We start from the raw sequence: 17,990 nt of genomic DNA, 5'->3' as shown, positions 1-17,990 counted from the left end.
CTGTATCACACAAATGATACAGTTGGACATATGCATTGTCCATTAATGCAGCTATGGACAATTTAAGGAGTTACAATACATCCAAGGAGTCCAGCTTTTCTGGTCTTACATGAGACCTGAGTCATATTTACCATATGAGCAGAACTTAAAGAACGGATAACAGCAATCAGAAGCTAGGTGGCCTTTAAAAGTGGGACTTATTTGATTTGCTGACCTATGAGGTGTATTGCAATTACCTTCTCACTGAGAAAACTCAGTTGCCTTAGCTAGAAGCATGTCCAAACCCAAAACTAACCACTTGACAGTGATATGTAGAATATGCTAACAAAAACAGTTGAGTAAATATGTACAGGTGCTTTAAAGGTCAGATTGTATCCTTATTTTGACTGTGAGGCACACTTGTATCATAAATCATTATAATTAATGCACATTTATGTACAAATGTACAACGTGGTGAGGAAACGTAAGACGAAAAACAACCATCTTGGCTCAAGGTCCCACTCAGAACAGTTCAAAGTCTTTTTATTTGTGGAGCAGGATGGAAAACATTATTTTACTATATCTGGAAAAACTTTTCACTATTCTTTTTGCTAGACTAAGAACAGAAACACGGATTATGGATCACATTTGTTCCCTTCCTCGAGACTATGAGATACAGATGAAATTCAACAGTCCTGCTGCACAGGGAGAAAAACAGCAAAATTAGTGCACTCATTCTGATACTTTGAAAAGTATGACTGACTTATCCTTCAACAGCTCAACCACCTGCATACTTTTGCATTAAAAAAAAAGTTTTGATCTTTACCTAACATTTAAACAAGTATGGGGTGGAAAAAACATGTCTGATCATAAGCAGCTCCAGCAACTAAGAATTTTTCCATTTGTTAAAGGAATAACTGGCTGGGGAAAGTCGATTTGCACTTTATATTATATTATCCTTATTTTCATCTGCTTTCAGCTTAAGGAAAAAAGCTTTATACACTTTGACTTTTTCCATATTACATATTTGTTCCAGTCTGATATTCTTGGATGTTTAAAATTAGTTCATATATTTCATCAAGACAAAAATCATTATAACTGTGTGAAATACTTGTAGCTCCAAGTTTTCCAGCAAGGATGCAGATGTTAAATGACAGGAGAAGGGTAGCTTTTATTACCCCAGTGAAAATTCATTCAGTTTGGCCCAACTGCAACTGAGAAAAAACCTTGCATAAAAACTTAGAATGGTCTTACTGCAATGGGAAATTGGATTTTTAGAAAATGCCTCTTGGACTGACTGATTTTCCCCAGGACCAGCAGGCTGTAGAAGATTTTCCTAGTGACTGCTGCTCCTTGTAGCTGTGACTACAGTCACTGAGACTCCAAAGCTAACAAATATAGAGAGGCAAGTTCACAGGAAGTGGATAGGCATGATTAAAGCACAGAACAATCCAAAATTTCTCAATCCAACCACAACTTTGAAGTTTAGCAAATACATACAGTGAAAAGACAGGGGGACAACTCACTGAATTAGTTAATGTGACAAAGAAAAACCACCCAGTACACTTATGAATAGAATTATTTAAAGTATTTTATTAATAGAATTATTGAAAGTATTTTTCAGTAAATCTTCTTGATGAAACATGGGTATTCATTACACTAGGCAGACACTTTGTGACCTGATCTAGGTGACCCTGCTTCTGCAGGGGGGTTGGACTAGATGATCTCTAAAGGTCCCTTCCAATCCCTACCATTCTATGATTCTATGGTTCTTTCAGTGTTTTCTTAGCTATCTCTTTATTGGTTTGTTTCACACAATACAGGTGTACACTGTGTCTTGTAAAAGAATCAAGGAGTTTCCAAACAACCCCCAGGAAGAAAAAACAACCTTTTATTTGTCTCAGAAAGAACCAATTAACTTCAGGAATACTCATGCAGGCCAGCAAAACTAGTTACCTGGCTTGGGTTTCTTCCGGAAGTAAAAATGAATACAAATTTGTAACACATCAAAGATTAACTTGTAAAAACACAGGGGAAGAAATCTGGTTTCTCTTCCCTTTGGATCTCCTGCTTTTGTAAGAAAATAAAAGAATCATGGAAGAGGCTAACCATACCAAGAACTAACAAGTAATCCAATCTGCTTACCTTATCCTGGTTATATGTTGCTGTACAGGCTGATGCTGAAAATGGTCAGGCCACTGATGGTGAAGGCAGAAGGATGAGGAGGGCTGAAGACAGCAGGCAGGCTGATATATGGGAGTGTGTTTTTGGCAAATAGATGCTGAATACTCAGCATGCGGCTGCATGCAGCACGAAGTCACAGGAGATGGTGCTGAGCTGCCAACCACCGAATGACATTCTTGCTTGTTATTATGGTTACTTAAAGAATGATGGTATGGACAAGGGTGGCAGCATTGTGACAACATCTGCTGAGTTCTTTGGTTGTCTAAAGGCAGAAAGGATGGTTTGATTGTACCATTAAGCTGCAGGCAGCCATTAGGACTTGCTTTTGCTCTTGGTGTTTCCTTGGGTGGGAGCTGTTGGACCGCGACATCTCCATCATTAGCTGCAACAATACCTGGGCCAGTAGCACTTGACAAGATGCTGCCATTGCTCAGAACCACAGAGTCACTGACGTTGCTCATAGCCATGCTCCAAGGTCTTGGTGGCTACACGATGGTCCTGAAGAAATAAAGAAGTGAAGTTTACAGAGCTGCAGTGTATTCAGATGCTCAGGAATAACTTTAGATTAAAATGCGTAAAGCTTCTCTCCATCTTAATCTTTCTCTACACGGGGAAACAGAAAGGAGTCCCACACACACTGCCAGGAATGTTTTGTTTGTTCAACAAAGATTTCAGAGTGAAGCTATGTAAATGCTCAGTGATTAAACCAAAATATAAGTCAACTGAACAGACATTTGACAGTCTCTGGACCATGGCTAATAAGTAATGGTTGAGATGCAGGGGAACAAGATAATTTTGCACAAGACTAAGTAACAGCCACTAGTTATGAAAACAGATTTTAGTATGATCTGTGTAACGATCCACACCTTGTATTGCATTTTTGCCTGGGTGCTTTGAAAGCCAGCAGGATACAGGATCACACAGCAGAGATTGTTTAATAATCCTGTGCTGGTTTTAGTAATCTCCTTTCCTATCACTAATTTCTCTTGAAAATGAGGCATATTTGTATTTTTGAAGAAATTCTTTTAAAATGTCTTGTTTAAATAAAACAAGACACTTCAGCAGAGATCTGTCAAGATTTCTAGGTGGCGGACTAGGTCTTTAGAAAAAGTTCAACATAAACTGCTAGCAAATACTAAAGAGACAGAATGGAACTACGTGTTTTCCTCAAGCTTAAATAAATAAATCAATCAATCCCAGGACTCAATTACTGCTGATTGAGAAGCTCATGCTTCTGAGTGACATGTAGTCCAAAGGCATTTAAGAAATGTACTGTGCTGTAAATGAAGAATATTAGAGATCTGCTTCTTAAATGAACGTATTTTTCAAACAAAATATAAACAAATGAAAATTGTTGTTACTGGAAAGGTGATTGGGGAGCTTGGCTCAAAATTAAAACTTGTCTGAGGTGCTCACAGCAGTCAATTTCCCCTATGTTAACTACAATGACATTTTAATAAGATCTGAAACTAAGTTGAAGATTATTATTTTGATCAGTAAGTTGAAGGGTCAAACATCACAGATAAGAATTTGTTTCCCACATTGGGGGGGGTGGGGCGGGGGTAAGGGAGAAGGGTGGAAGAGAGGAAGGAATTAACATTACTTTTGTACTATTTAGAAGAATAAATTAAGACTTGCTTAAAACCAGAAACAGTTAATTACAACTGCTTGAGCAACCCTAATGTCGCCTTTTTAATATTAAATTTAATCAACAATATTCCAATCCCAAATTGCAGGACTTGCATTACAGACACATAACTTTGCAGAAAGACACAACGTACAGATTAAGACAGATAAGCAAGGAAATGTCTAACTAGTTTTCTTCCCCGATACCTTCGCAAAGTGCTCAGAGAGCTAAGCCTGCCCAGCCAGCTGAGCTATTTAATTGCCTGAATGCTACTTCTAAGCCTAAAGTGCTTTACAGAGTGGAATGCTACCCCCAACAGCTCCCCCGTGCAGCATCTCGCCTAGACATAGCTAAATCCTTCACTTCTGAAACAAAAATTAATCCTCTGCTATTTGTTCTAGATCATGTGCAGAGCCAGATGCCCTGGGAACTCGCTTTCATTCAGATAACTACTCAGAGCAGGAGAATATGCTGCTCAACAAGCATATATTTTTTTCCAGCCTCCAATTCCACACATTCCTGATGGACACCCCCTCCCCTGGCCCAGGCAAGTCAAGCCCGTGGAGGAGTCTCTGCTGAACACAGAGAGTAAATTCAAGTGGCTGGCTAAACTTCGTTTCAGACTGAAGAGACATTAGTTATGCAAAATACTGCTGTGTTTGAATAGTCTGATGTTCTCCTGCACTGTAGGCAGCTTCAAAACCTGAAGCGGACAGAGCAAGAGCTAGACATCAAGGCAGAGAAAGCTCCTCTTTAGGTGTCTGGCAGCATTTTAGGAATTTCTGGCTGCTTATTCTCATGTTCACTCTCATGAGAGAGAGACTGCATGGTAATGTTGTTACATTTCTGTTTCTGAGCTAGACACATCTATATCGCTTGAAACTGCTGTACACTGATCAAAGTTTATGTCCACCAGACTACTCTTGTAACTGAAAGTAAGGTATGGAGATACTGCATGTATCTAGCCCTTCAAGAAGACTGAGGCACTATCTCTTTGTTTTAAACCCAGGACATCTGCAGCACACGGCAATTGAGATAACATGACACAAATTTTAATCACTGTTTCAAATCACTTTAAAAAGGAAACCACATATTTACACACAAGGCACACATGTGTCAAACAGAGATGTAAGCTAACACACATCCACAGAAGCTGGGTAATCCCAGCACAGACACACAGGCTTGAGATCTTCAGTGTCCCTCATGAAGACTGACATAGGAATGATGACTTTTGTTCCAGAGAGCCCAGCAGCCTCCGTTTAATATGATTACAGAGAAAATGGTTTCTCTTCAAGTGATGTAATATCTACCTGCGTGCCTTTCAATTTAAACACAATCTTCAGAAAGACTATTTAGAAGCTAGTAAATTCAAAGAAAAAATAGAAATCATTACCATCATTAGTACCACAACATAGAATTCTGTCTTTGTTCTCCTGTTAGACAGGCTATTCACAAACTATTTCAATCTATAAAAATTGTAACACATCAAGTTGATTCTTTCTTTCCTTTCTTCCTAAGCCTTGAGAAGCTCCTGAGTTCTGTCTATTTTCAATGGAGTCTTTGAGCAATGCAGTGAAAGCACCTGCTTACCTTGAAGTTCTTTCAATGCCATATTAAAATAAGCAACATTACTTTGCATGCATCTGAGTAAATATTTTATTCAGTCACAGCTAAGAAGAACTGGGACTAAAACCAAATCTCCAGTATATGAGTTGGGGTGTACTTTTTCATTTTGTTTGGTAGCATTTGTTTTTTCAAACAGATATAAGATAGCTGATGTGACTTGAAAAGTCTAATGTTATCTGAGTTTTCTTTCACTCAGTAGGTAAACGTTACCTACTGTGGTACTTCATTTCTATACAAGAGACTGCAACTCCACTGACAGCGAAACTCCACCTGTAGTTGATACACCAAAATATATTCTTAGGCTGTATTTTTATCTCTGCTGTATTTTGTCCCCTCTGCCACAACTGCAGTGTCTGGAAACTTCATGAGAGATTAATAATGGCCCAAGAAAACAGGAACTGACACTTTCTCCTTTAGAGGATGCACAAATAAGCCAGTTAAAATGGAACAAGTGAATGCAGTCAGATTTTAACAACACATGGCTGAGGGAGATAGAAGAATTTGTTCATGATGAAAAAAAATTCTAAAAATGTGAATCTTTGAAAATGCAGTCTTTCAGAATTCATTCCATGCTAAAGTTTATTTTTGCTGCATTCCTCAGACCACTTTAGGATTTAGTATTCTCCAATACAATAGATTTTTTTTCAGACACACCACTTTGCATCCGAAGGCTTTGAAGCAGTGGACAGGTATTCTGAATAATTAAGTTGAGGATAATGAAGACTTTAATTTGGGCAGCCCTACTCAACAGAAGATTAAATACAATTAGAAAAAGTGTGAACCTACATGTTTAATACTTAGGAAAAACTTCACTATTGTAAGGGTGATGGAGCTCTGGCACAGGCTGCCCAGGAAGGGTGTGAAGTCTCCTTCTCTGGAGGTTTTCAAAACCCATCTGGATGCGTTCCCGTGCAGTCTGATGTAGATGAACCTGTTTCAGAAGGGGGGTTGAACCAGATGATCTTCAGAGGTCCCTTGCAACCACTACCATTCTGTGATTCTGTAATGCACATTTCCAGCTAGACACAAGGTATTTTAAACATTAACACCTATTTAGAAATTATGCCAGTTGGACTCCCAAGAAAATTAGAATTATTTTTAATTACTGCATGCTTGCTAACAGCAACTGCTACAAAAGCACATCAGCCATGAAGTTCAAACCAACAGCTTGGAAGAGTGTCATATCTGGAAAGTACCACGGTCTGTAGTGATAATGTTACTCAGTGACAGTTTTATGAAGTAATCCTTCTATTATTTGTGGACCTAACAATGAACACAGTTTACCCAGCAGATATCTGCCATTGCACTGTAAGTCTTTCAGGAAATAAAACTGTACCACACTGTAACCACATAGGATTTGGTGTTCTCTAACTAGCGTGTTCTTTTAGACTTGGATTAAGTTCACCTGCTCTGTTGGCTGCAACTGAAACAACTGCTCTTTGCTTTAAAGTTTCTTCAAAACAAAACACCAGAGTTAAAAAAAACATTGGTTCAACAAATCCCATCTGGGCTTATAATACCTACAATTGAGAATGACAGAAGTACAAATTCAAGGAGGAATGATGCAGTGGAAATTTAGTATAACCTGGTATACTGGTACAGATAATTTGTAGATCTTCAGAAGATGACAGAGAATAGCTGAGGGTTGCTTTAACCATATAAGAAAAAAACCACAAATAATCCCCCAAATCTATACCTTGCCCTAAATACAAAATTAAGCTGGTTATAAGACTTTACTTTTTTTTTCATTTAAAAAATATCTAAAGCCCTTAAGCTGTATTCAGCTTCATGTCACTCAGCCATCTGAACCAGTTCAGGTTTTCTGGACCTTGCAGGACTGTCAGCTACAAAGTGTCATGGTTCTGAGATGAATACATGTCTGAACTAACAAAAACATCTTTTCATGTCAAAAGTTCATCTAAAATAGTCAGATTCCAAAAGTAGTGCATTCTTGAAATGAGTAACGCTTGACAATCCCAGTGCTACCTATTAAGTCCCCTTCTAGAGGAAATATTATAATGGCTTTATAGTCCCTTAAGACTCTAAAGTTTTTCATTATGGCAAATGGGTTACATGGTCTCAATCTGTAAACTCAATTACAAACTCTCCATAATCTGTTTGCTGTGCCAGTCAGTGCTTAAGGAGGGTTTTCTCCTCCTCCACATCACCAAAATCCTTTGCATCTTTGCTTTTTCTGCATGCTCACAGGAGTAACAGGTGGTGCCTGGTGTTTGATACTGGGTTTTATGGGAGACATCTAGTTATCTATCATTGCAATGGTCTTTGGCAAGTCAAACAGCTTTTTAATGTTTTATGGTTGTTGATCTGCGTTTTGGCTCTCAGATAGACATTTTTCAAATTCTCCAGCTCTTACTTCTATGCATTCATACGTGGTGCTTGGTTTCTCTCAATAACCTGATTTTTGCTTTTACATTTCAGCTGTTAACCACCAGGTCTTCCCTAAAAAGCTTTCACTATACAAAATATAGACATACACTAGAACAAGCATTTCCTAACTTCTCCACTCTTTCTTCAGAATTTAAAGTATATTTTAAATACATGCATTTTGCCTTCAAGAGTCTCAAGCTCTTATTTCATCAGCACAGTTTACCTAGTATATTTACTAATGCAACCGCTTCACTTTGAAGGCTGATACAATGTAGCTCCTATTTTCAAGAAATGCCATTAAGGTCCATTTATTTTTTGCAGAGTCTATAAATAGCTATTTTCTCAACCATTGTCACCCTATGAACGAGCAGATTTTCAGCAATCTAAGTACTCATATCATGCAGCAGTAGTTAGAAGACGACTATGAAGCAGAAGAGGTTTGCAGGAGGGAAATTTCCCCTCCTCCTTTTTCTACCAAGTGTTCCAAGAGCCAGCTAGCCTTTCCATCCCTCTCCACTGCCCAAGAGGTTGAGCAGCTGTCCTGTCCTCAACCTGAGATGCCATGAGCTCATTTCCTGTGTCGCAGGCTGGCTTGGGAATTGCAATTCCTGTGACATAGAGTTTCCAGATCTCACTGTGCCAGGAACACAGCTCATGCTACAGACAGGCACTAGTGAACCAGTGTTGCCAAACCAGCAAATGAACTGACCCACCAGTGACAGCTGTGGGGTGAGGGAGATGATAAAGACTGAAAAGGGTAGGAAACTGTATTCTGTGCAATTTCAAAAATAGATTCTGCTTTGCTTTTAAGCTGAAGTTCCTTCTCCTGGCACAACAGAAAAACAACAGCAGACCATTTCTAGAAATCGTTGGCAGGACTTTGACTAAAAAAATCAATAGCAGTGCTTTAGCTACAAAGTTTTTAATGTCAGATTTGCAATAAGTATAATTAAACTACAGATAAAAGCCACAACAAGAAGCCCTGAAAATTCTCTCCCAGAAGTTTTGTATGACACTAAAATTCTCTAAAACAAACAGCCCCCCATCCCCCCAAACCTCACATATATATATGTAGGGGAGATGGAAAAAATGTAGTAAGAAAATTTGAAAAAACTTCAAATACCTCTGAAAGGAGAGAAAAACTACAAGTAGACATTATTAGAACAAAAATAATATTTTAGAAAAAAATGTGCATAGTTCTGGAAAGCAGGTTTACTTCAGCACGGTTTAAAAGCATGGAAAGCGGTTAAAAAAACCCCTCCAAACACTGCTTACAACTACCATGACGTTATCACACTAAATCTTATTTACACAAATTACTGACTTTCTATTACCATATGAAAGACATGTAAGTTGCTTATAATTGCAAATATTCTGATCAAAATATCTCTAATCCTACTTACACAGTAGGGGAAAAAAACAAAATATGTCTCTTTCGGTATGTAAAAGGAGTTACCCACATTGAAAGTTCTGCAGGTTTTTACTTCATCCTGCTGCAGGATTAACATTTAAGTTATTACAACTGTAAAGAGACAAAACCAACACTCATCAAGACACAGGTCCAGCTATAACTACCATCATCCTGACCACGTTAGCGTTACACTTCAGAGGTTAGGATACCTCTCAAGTGTCTATTTAGAATAAGATTTTTATTGTTTTCTGTCTGACTTTAAAAGCCATGTTTAAACATACTTAAGACTATCTCTAATCAGAGCAGTTTTTTCTTCGTATTTTAATAGAAATGCTAACATAATTTTACAACTACTGTATATTAAACAAGCGAAATACTTGGTGAGAATGCCAGGGCACCTCAGGCAGGTATACACCAGCAGTCACACCTTTTTGATAAACACTAAGCATTCTTCGCGTTCAGCTACAGGAGTTACAGCAAAGTAGTTTCACACTAGCAGTGCAACGATAATTTTCTTCGAAAGCTAAACATGCAAGAACCGATTTTTTTGCGCTTCATTTCCCAGGCGTACCTTGGTTTAGAGTCTCCCGTTTGCAGAGCCGTGCTCTGAAGGCCAAATGATAAACCTCGCACACCACTTTAGTAACTGTGGATCTGCGGAGAGCTGTACCCTCGAGTCGGGGGGTGTTTTTCTTTCTCACCCGGCCCCTCAGGGCTAGCAGGGTCCTGTTCTGTGCTCTCCGGCTTTTCTACCCAGTTGTAGTCTTTTACAAGCTGAGGAGCCTAGTTGCATTACAAAGTAGCATTCTAGTGTAAATAAACTGAAGGTACACAATAGTCTTAGTTAAACCTACATCCTAACGCTTTCTGAAAGCCAGAGTTGTTTCAGCTGTAACATAACATACGCTATGGGAAGGCACAGGCCAGATTTGAAGCAATCCAATATAACACACTTAACACTTACCAGAGCCAAGCCGGAGAAGATTAGCAGTAAGGAGAAAGCGGCCCCCTCTTGATCCAGGTATCCCCCCCGCCTACGCGGCCGCTCGCCCCGCAGCCACCCAGGAGCCGGGCCCGCCGCGCCGCTGGCCTCAGCAACGGCCGCGAGCGGAGAACGCTAAGCCGAGCCGAACCCAGCCCAGCCGAGCCGAATCGAGCCCAGGCGAGCCACGCCGAGCCGCCGCGGGAAGACGGGGCTGGGTCCGCGGCTGCCCCTCCCCGCGGCAGGTCAGGGACTTGGCAGCGACCCGCCGGCTCCTCCCTGCTGCTGCGGGAGCCCCGCGGCCGCTCCCCGCCCTTGCTGGTTCCCAGCCCCCCTTTGATCTGGTGGGTTAAGGCTGATCTGGAGAGATTAGAGCCGCGCTCGGCAGCCTCGCCTGCCTGTGCCCGCCGGGGCGGTGGGACCTGCATCCGCGGGGCGCCCGGCTCCGCTTCCAGTCAACGCAAAAGCTTACGTGGGAAGGACGAGTGGCATCATCACCTTGCCACCACTGTTTTTTAAATGGAAAGAGCTGAGGAAGGCGGGACACCGAAAATAGCACCGAGTGGCATTTTGGATTGTTTTTCAAACTCACTTCAGGACTCATTAGTTCCCGGTGATGTCTAGTGCCCCCAGCACCGAGGCTCTTACTTCATCGTTTGGTTGTCAGGCATTTATTACAAAATAGCTCTGAGTGGCTACAAACCTCTGACATTTCTCTAACAACAAAAATCGTCTTGGAAAAACTAGGCTTTTTCTCCACCAGATTAAGATTACTGTACCTAAAATGTCTTTTCCTGAGCTTCCTTCACCCCTGAGCACTTGAGAACACGGCAGTCCAAAAGTAAACATCTCCATATACTCCTCAGATATATATTTTATTAAAGAGATGTTATAAATACAAATTATTACAGACTACTAATGCAAAAAGCTGAAATCTCCATAGCCTGTTCACAAGACCAAATGAAAAAATGAGAGATTGCCAAATCCTGGGGATATTTTAACCTTCAGTTCCCAGACTCAAAGAATAAAGGTGCAAGTCGTGTTCAGAAAGAGCTCAGCATTGAGGCATGAAGCACTGTCACAAATATAGCTCTGCGAATTGAGTATAAACTTTTAAAAACATTACTATGGGAAACGCTACAAGTTGTTTTCAACCTGCTCTACACCAGGGTGTGCTCAAACTACTAAACCTCCATATGCTCACAAGCCTTGTGTTTTGGGAGATGGCTGCTTGTTTTTCTTCAGCTCTGGTTATCTCAGATGCAAACCTCAGAACTGGCATCCTCCTGGAGCAGATCTCAATGAGTCCCCTGCCGCTCCAAAGTAGATCACAATCTACCTGGCCCTGGCTTTTTATTTAAGGGACTTTTTCCCCTCTGCCAAAATACAGGAGCTCTGATTCCATGGTCAAGTTGAACTGATTGTAGCAATAATAATTTCTCATCTATAAGCATTTTTACTCTTTGTAAAGCAAAAAAAAAAAAAAAAAGAGAAAATCTTACCAAAGGAAACACTGGGGCGCAATTTCCCCCAGTGCAACTTTAGAATTATGCATCCTAACTCTGGTCCAAGTTTTTATGCAAGGCAGTGTTTTCTGCTCACTGGATCTGGTCTTTGACAGGTGGTGAGAGACTGTGCTGCTTCCCCACTTCCAAGATTTGTGTTGTTTTTTTTTTTTTAAACCAGTGTTTCTTGCTGTTCTCAGCTGCAATTGGAAAAATTCACTGACACTAGCTGCCTTGTCTCCACCTCCCACACACCATCAGCATCCTATCTAAAATACCATTTTTCTAACACTAATGAAGTCTCTAAACAGAAAGCTTGCTTTCCATCCAATGTAGATTAGTTCAGTGCTAAGGATCCAAGACAGTTCTTACATAAGAAACTCAGATTTACTGAATGAAACAGCAGCACTATACAGCAGGTAACTTTAAACCATAATTCGGTATGGAAGTAGGACTACAGTATGGTATTCACTTCCTGTGTAGCTGAAATGCATCCTTTATGCCCACATGAAGCACAAGAATAATCTCAAAGCTACTTTTCCAATGTCACAAAACTATGTATTTTTTGACAAGCCTATCCACTAAGAAAAGTATCACCTAGGTATGTAAGTATAGCTGCATATCAGTCCACTGCAGATACCGTATCACTTGTATTTGCTAACTACCTCAAAGAAGTGACAAAAGACACATATTTATTTACTGCTTTGTTATCTAGGAGGAAAAGTACTGCTGTTTCTAAAGGATTGCAATATCTTAAAGCTCTCAGATTATAAACACTGCAGAAAATAGTGCTATATCTCAGCACATGAACTTGCTGCAGATACTTTGTTCCCAAGAATGATAGTAAAATTAATGTATAATGTATGGTCACAGGTTATGCTTAATGATTCCCATGCAAATTGGATTTCAATAATGTATCAGGTATTTGAATTACAGATTTTTAGTCAATTATTGCTTTTACAGTATCTGAAAGGCAAACAGCACTGAGAAACCTTCCTTACTCGCTATACTTTCCCCCCGCTCAAGAGCCTTAACTGTCCAGTGTCCCCCTGGCACACTCCCGATTTTGACATCTTCATCATATAACTTTTAACATCCCTTTCTGCACCACATTCAACTTCTGAAGTTGTTACTTAACCCACTGTTCATCTCCAGTAATACCAGAGAAATGGTGACTTCTTCATTTGGAAGTGATTAGGAAACCCAATTGAGCATATGGAACACAGGTACAGGAAATATAGGGGAAGGTGGAAAAGGATGGAAGAATTTAGGTCTATTCCAGGCCGATGATGGATATCAAATTTCATCTGTGGAGGCCTCAAGAAGACAAATGAGTAACACTGCTCTACCCATCACCTGGAAATGCATACATACAGCAAATCTGTATGACATCTGCACTACTAATTCAGCCTTGGTTTAAGTCAATACAATCTTTGATCAACCCAGAAGTTCCAACTACCTTTGAATCTATCAATACATTTTACAAGCAAGACTTTTTTATCATAAGTAAAATGAGCTCAGAAAGCTTCATTATGTATGAAATAGAAAATGAGCAGAATAAAATTTAACTGCTATGCCATATTGAAGATTAGTTATTTCTAGATTTGACAGATTAAAAATTTGTGATTTCAAGTTCAAGTCTGTAGTTCAAACAAGATATAAAGAGTTTCAACTTGATCCTTTTATAGCCTTTACCAGATTAAAGACACCAGGGCAATGCCATCAAGTGCCAGCCACTTGTTAGCTTTTTTGCCCATGATCAAGTGCTGCTACCAAGCTACCACCCTTCCAATGGTGTAGACGCAGCTCTTTTCTTTACCTTTTGTCTTTGCTGGCCACCTTCAGGTATCGATCTGAGCATAACTCAACATCAATCACAGATTCTTGTCATAGTGGTGACTTTTTAAAGAGAGAGATTTAGAAGAAGCTGAAGGACGGTGTTGGACATTGATAGGAGAGCTGACAGCCTTTCTGGGTGCCCTAGGGACAAACTGATGCTGAAGGACTAGACAATCACTAGGGAAAAAGCACAGAGGCTTTTAGAATCATTCAAGGCCAGAAAGAGGGCACCAGTGCTTTTGTAGAAATTCTGCTGAATTGCTTATAAACTGAGGAGAAAAAGAGAATGTGGACTAGCAGTAAAGAGCTAATTAAAGGTTAAAATGACAGAATGAGTTCTGCACATGGCACATGTATTCTGCAACTATTTTATTATAGCTATACTGAACTTTTATTACAATTCCTATCCACCTACAGAATTTCCTGACTGGTGTGTTTTTTCTTGGAAACAAATATTCTCTACTGCATCTCAGATGCTACCGCATGCTACCTGTAGTAGCCAATTCACCAAAAGCCACTGAAAACAATACATTGGGAGAAATATGGTAGGGAATACACCATTTATTTGCTACTTTTCATAATGAAGGATATTTTTGTGCAACACTGGAGCTAATAGCAGCAGCTACTTTTAACTATTCAGAGGCACATAGGGCACATTTCATAGGATCATAGAATTGTTACAGTTGGAAAAGACTTTTAAGACCATCAAGTCCAATCACTAACCTCACACTGCCAAGCTCATCAGTAAACTAAACCATATCCCTCAGCACTTCATCTACACATCTTTTGAATATCTCTAGGGATGGTGAATCTACCACCTCCCTGGGCAGCCCGTTCCAATGCTAAATAACCTTCTTGGTGAAAAAGTTCTTCCTCGTGTCCAACCTAAACCTACCCTGGCACAACTTGAACCCATTTCCTCGTGTTCTATCATTCATTACTGGAGAGAGGAGATTGACCCCCACCTCACTACAACTCCCTTTCTTCACGTAGTTGTAGAGAGTGATCACATTTTCTCTACGTCTTCTCTTTTCCAGGCTAAACATCCCCAGCTCCCTCAGCTGCTCCTCATAATTGGGATCTTCCACATTCAAACAGTACATGGAACACACCAGGAGCACAGTACTGAGAAAGTTAATTGGACTGAGTCAGCTTGATCCATTGGAGATTATTAGGTCTAGACTGCCACCGATTGTGTCACACCTGATGATTTAGTAAAGATATCTGAGTGCCCCATAGTGCTCTGAAGTGCTCTTGGGTCCAGAAATAAAAGGCAAAGACACAAACTGACTGATCTGAGACTCCAGCCACATAAACGAGTCATTTGCTCCTAGACCTAAACTAGACCTGAAAGCAGAACAGCTGTGTTTGCAAGACATCACCCCCCAAGATGGAGACTCTCAAAATCAGCATTTGGAGGCCTCTGAACAGACAATGGGCTTAATACACAGCCTATGTTACCCATTCAGACTCTTTCATCTCAGACTATTGTAAAAACCAAAACCAAAAGCACCTAGCAATGAAAACTCTGTACTTAGATCTGTGGTTTTATTTTTCTGAGATACAGGATGAATAAAGTGAACAGAATACAAGGTATTAAATGTAAAAACTCACATCATCTTATATTGACATTCTTCTAGACACTCTTTTTTTCCTTCCCAGGGGTGGAGACAAACCTCCAGTTCGCTGTATAGCAAAATTGACTCAGTATCATCATATACCTATGGCTGAAGCCTTAAGCACTGAGCCTTCCATTTTCAGACTACAAGCACCATGAGGATGAAATATTGCCAGATCAATAGATGACGTGCAGAAAATTTGCTGTCCTTCTCCAGTTTCCACTCATCCAGACTTCATTACCAAATCTTTCATAATTGATATCTTCAAGAAAGGCTAACAATTAAGTGAGTATTGAGGCCAGGAAATCTTTAAACCTTGTCCAGCACTTGTGACAGGCAAAATGTTAAGACATGATTGCTGATTGTGCTCTATTTGAGTTTTTTAGATAAACAAATGATTTCTGTCTTGTAATTGTGGAATTTAAACTCTACATTCAATAAAACAGATACCAACACATTCTTTTAACATTCTGGAAACTGGAAACTTAAGGTCATATCGTCTTAAATAACACTGAAAGCCAAAGCAGAGAAATAAATTTCTGGGGACAAAGAGTCTTTCTTTGTCCATGAAGTGCCTGGAACAATGTACTCTCAGTCCCTAGTGTAATTAAAGAGTCAGTTCAGTATGATATTGCAAACAAATATAGCAGGACTCTAAACTACTTCCTCTACTGATTTTTTTTTTAAAAAAAACCTCTCAAAGTATGATAGTGACATTTTCCAGTCATCCTCCCCTCAACCCCCACCACACCTCTCAACTGAAAACATGATACTCTAGCAGTATTTCTTTAACTTTTTCACTGAAATATTGAGGTTTTAAGCCAGGTCATGTGAAGGTTAGTTTGAAGAAAGATAAGACTGCCTTGGCTTGTCTACTTAGAGAACAGAAATACTAACATCAATTTAATGATTCTTCAGTACAGATCTAATAAAAATAAATATTTTATTTTGCATATTACCACGTCACATGTGCTTCAAATTGAAACGCATATCTAAGGCTCCACAATAACTCAAGTCTCATATCAAACAAAAGTCTTGAAAAGCGATTTAAGTCGAAAAAAAAAATCCCCACATTGAAAGCAAGGATTCACATTACTAAAATAAAAACCCTCAAAATTTTGTATTAATCATGCAGAAAAAACCACCGTATTTCATAGTCTGCAAATATGTTTTAATATGAAATCTCAAATAGATTTTAGATAATAGTAAAAAAAATTGTTAGAACTACAAATAAATCTGGAAGCAGAATTTAAGAACTATATTTTTTACTTCTCTTCAGCTCACACTGTTTTGAAGGCATTTTTAATAGCTTGTCTTCTGTTGTAAGTTTTATTCTCTAAACATAGCACTCCAATATAAGTTACATTAAAATGCAGCTGCATAAACATGTTTACACACAGTTATATTTTCTCATTCACATTCCTTTCTTACATATGTACCTTTTCCACCATGAACTAACTACATTTAAGTGTATAATGTATAATGTCACTTGTAAAACAGCCCAGATTGACCAGAGGGAAAACCTAACAGAATGCTTTATCTGAACGTAAAATAAACAAGTGACATAAAAAGACGTAATTCCATCACTTGTACACCATCAGCATTACAACCACCATCCTAACAGTGTAGGGAAAGTGACTATTGCAGTATATATTTTTTTTTTTCAGGTTATAAAAGAAATACACTTTACCAATTCTGTTACAGTAACTACCATATTAATCTTAAACTTGTCTATAATCAAAGAAATAACAAAAAACTGCATTTCTTTCTCCCATCGTTTGAAAGAATTCATATAGCAACAGTCCAAAAATAACAACTACCACTATTTGTATTTTGGCTAGAGAAGCAAAAGAAAAGTCACTTTTTCAGATTCATATTCTTAGATCAGGAAACACTGAAGTCTTGAAATCACATTCTTTAAAAAAACTATGGTATCGATTGCTTTTAAGATAGGGACCATTCTTTTGCACTTCATTTCAGAGAAACTAAAAAAGAAACATCAATATTTATTGCAACTGCATAAATATTACCGTATAATATGGACACAATATAAACAGTTACATGCAAAATAATCTTTTTTTCTTGCAGATATCAGAAAATGTTTCATGATCTTGTTCATTTCGTTCACTAAAACACAGCTACAAAACACAGAAGGATCTTGCTCTTCGCTTAAGAGTAAATTAGACAACAAATGTAGTTCTGAAACATTTCTTCTATCTATTACAAGTTTAAATTCAACCCAGAGGATAGTTCCCTTGGTTTAGAAGTAACAGTAGAGAAATCCCCTGTCAGCTTCTTAATTATTCATTCTTCTAAAAGATTTTCAAAGTTGACTGCCTAAACCTTCAAATAATGCATGAAAGAGCTCCCCAGTTTTGTGCACAGCCCACATCACACCTTCACCTTTCCTCCTTAGGAAAGTGAAATAAGCAAAGCTAATATTTTTTTTTTTTGTCAGAAGAAGAAAAAAAAAGATCTAAGCACTTGCAGTAAACATGCATTGCTAGAGCCCACAGAGGAGCTTTTATTTGATGTGAGCTTTACCAACACACTAATGAAGGCCTGATAGAAAGGCAAGAGAAAATGCCATTTGAGCACAGACTCAATGTTTGCTCACTAGGCTGCTTGTCTGCCAGAGGGTTACCCAAACAGCTCCTGCAATGGGAAGTCAATCTTTTTTAGCTGTCTCTTGGCAAACAGATGTAAGCCTGAGAATTTCTCATACGTTCAAATAAATCAAGAACCATACCTTTCAGAGCACCAACCTCCACAGCTTTAGAAGGAGATGTCAGATTTCTCAGAGACCCTCCGATTTCACACTGTTTAGACT

The 17,990-nt window shown here is 39.0% G+C and overlaps 1 protein-coding gene across 5 annotated transcripts in view; it reads right to left on the bottom strand.

The window, feature by feature from the left end:
* The window catches only part of DISP1 (dispatched RND transporter family member 1), a 93,708-nt gene that overhangs the window by 32,832 nt on the left and 42,886 nt on the right, over positions 1-17,990 (bottom strand). For 3 of the 5 annotated variants that reach the window (XM_061991482.1, XM_061991484.1, XM_061991485.1), the window contains one exon: positions 2,125-2,661. In XM_061991482.1, coding sequence (XP_061847466.1) covers positions 2,125-2,630 — 506 coding nt within the window. In that variant the 5' untranslated portion in view covers positions 2,631-2,661. Of the gene's footprint in view, positions 1-2,124; positions 2,662-6,202; positions 6,226-10,179; positions 10,421-17,990 lie in introns of those variants that run through there. The other 2 variants (XM_061991483.1, XM_061991486.1) reach the window with 2 other exon arrangements.

The sequence above is a fragment of the Colius striatus genome, chromosome 2 (assembly GCF_028858725.1).
Source record: "Colius striatus isolate bColStr4 chromosome 2, bColStr4.1.hap1, whole genome shotgun sequence".
NCBI classification, from domain to species: domain Eukaryota; kingdom Metazoa; phylum Chordata; class Aves; order Coliiformes; family Coliidae; genus Colius; species Colius striatus.
Note: the sequence above shows the minus strand (reverse complement) of the source record. Positions and strands in the feature narration are given on the sequence as shown.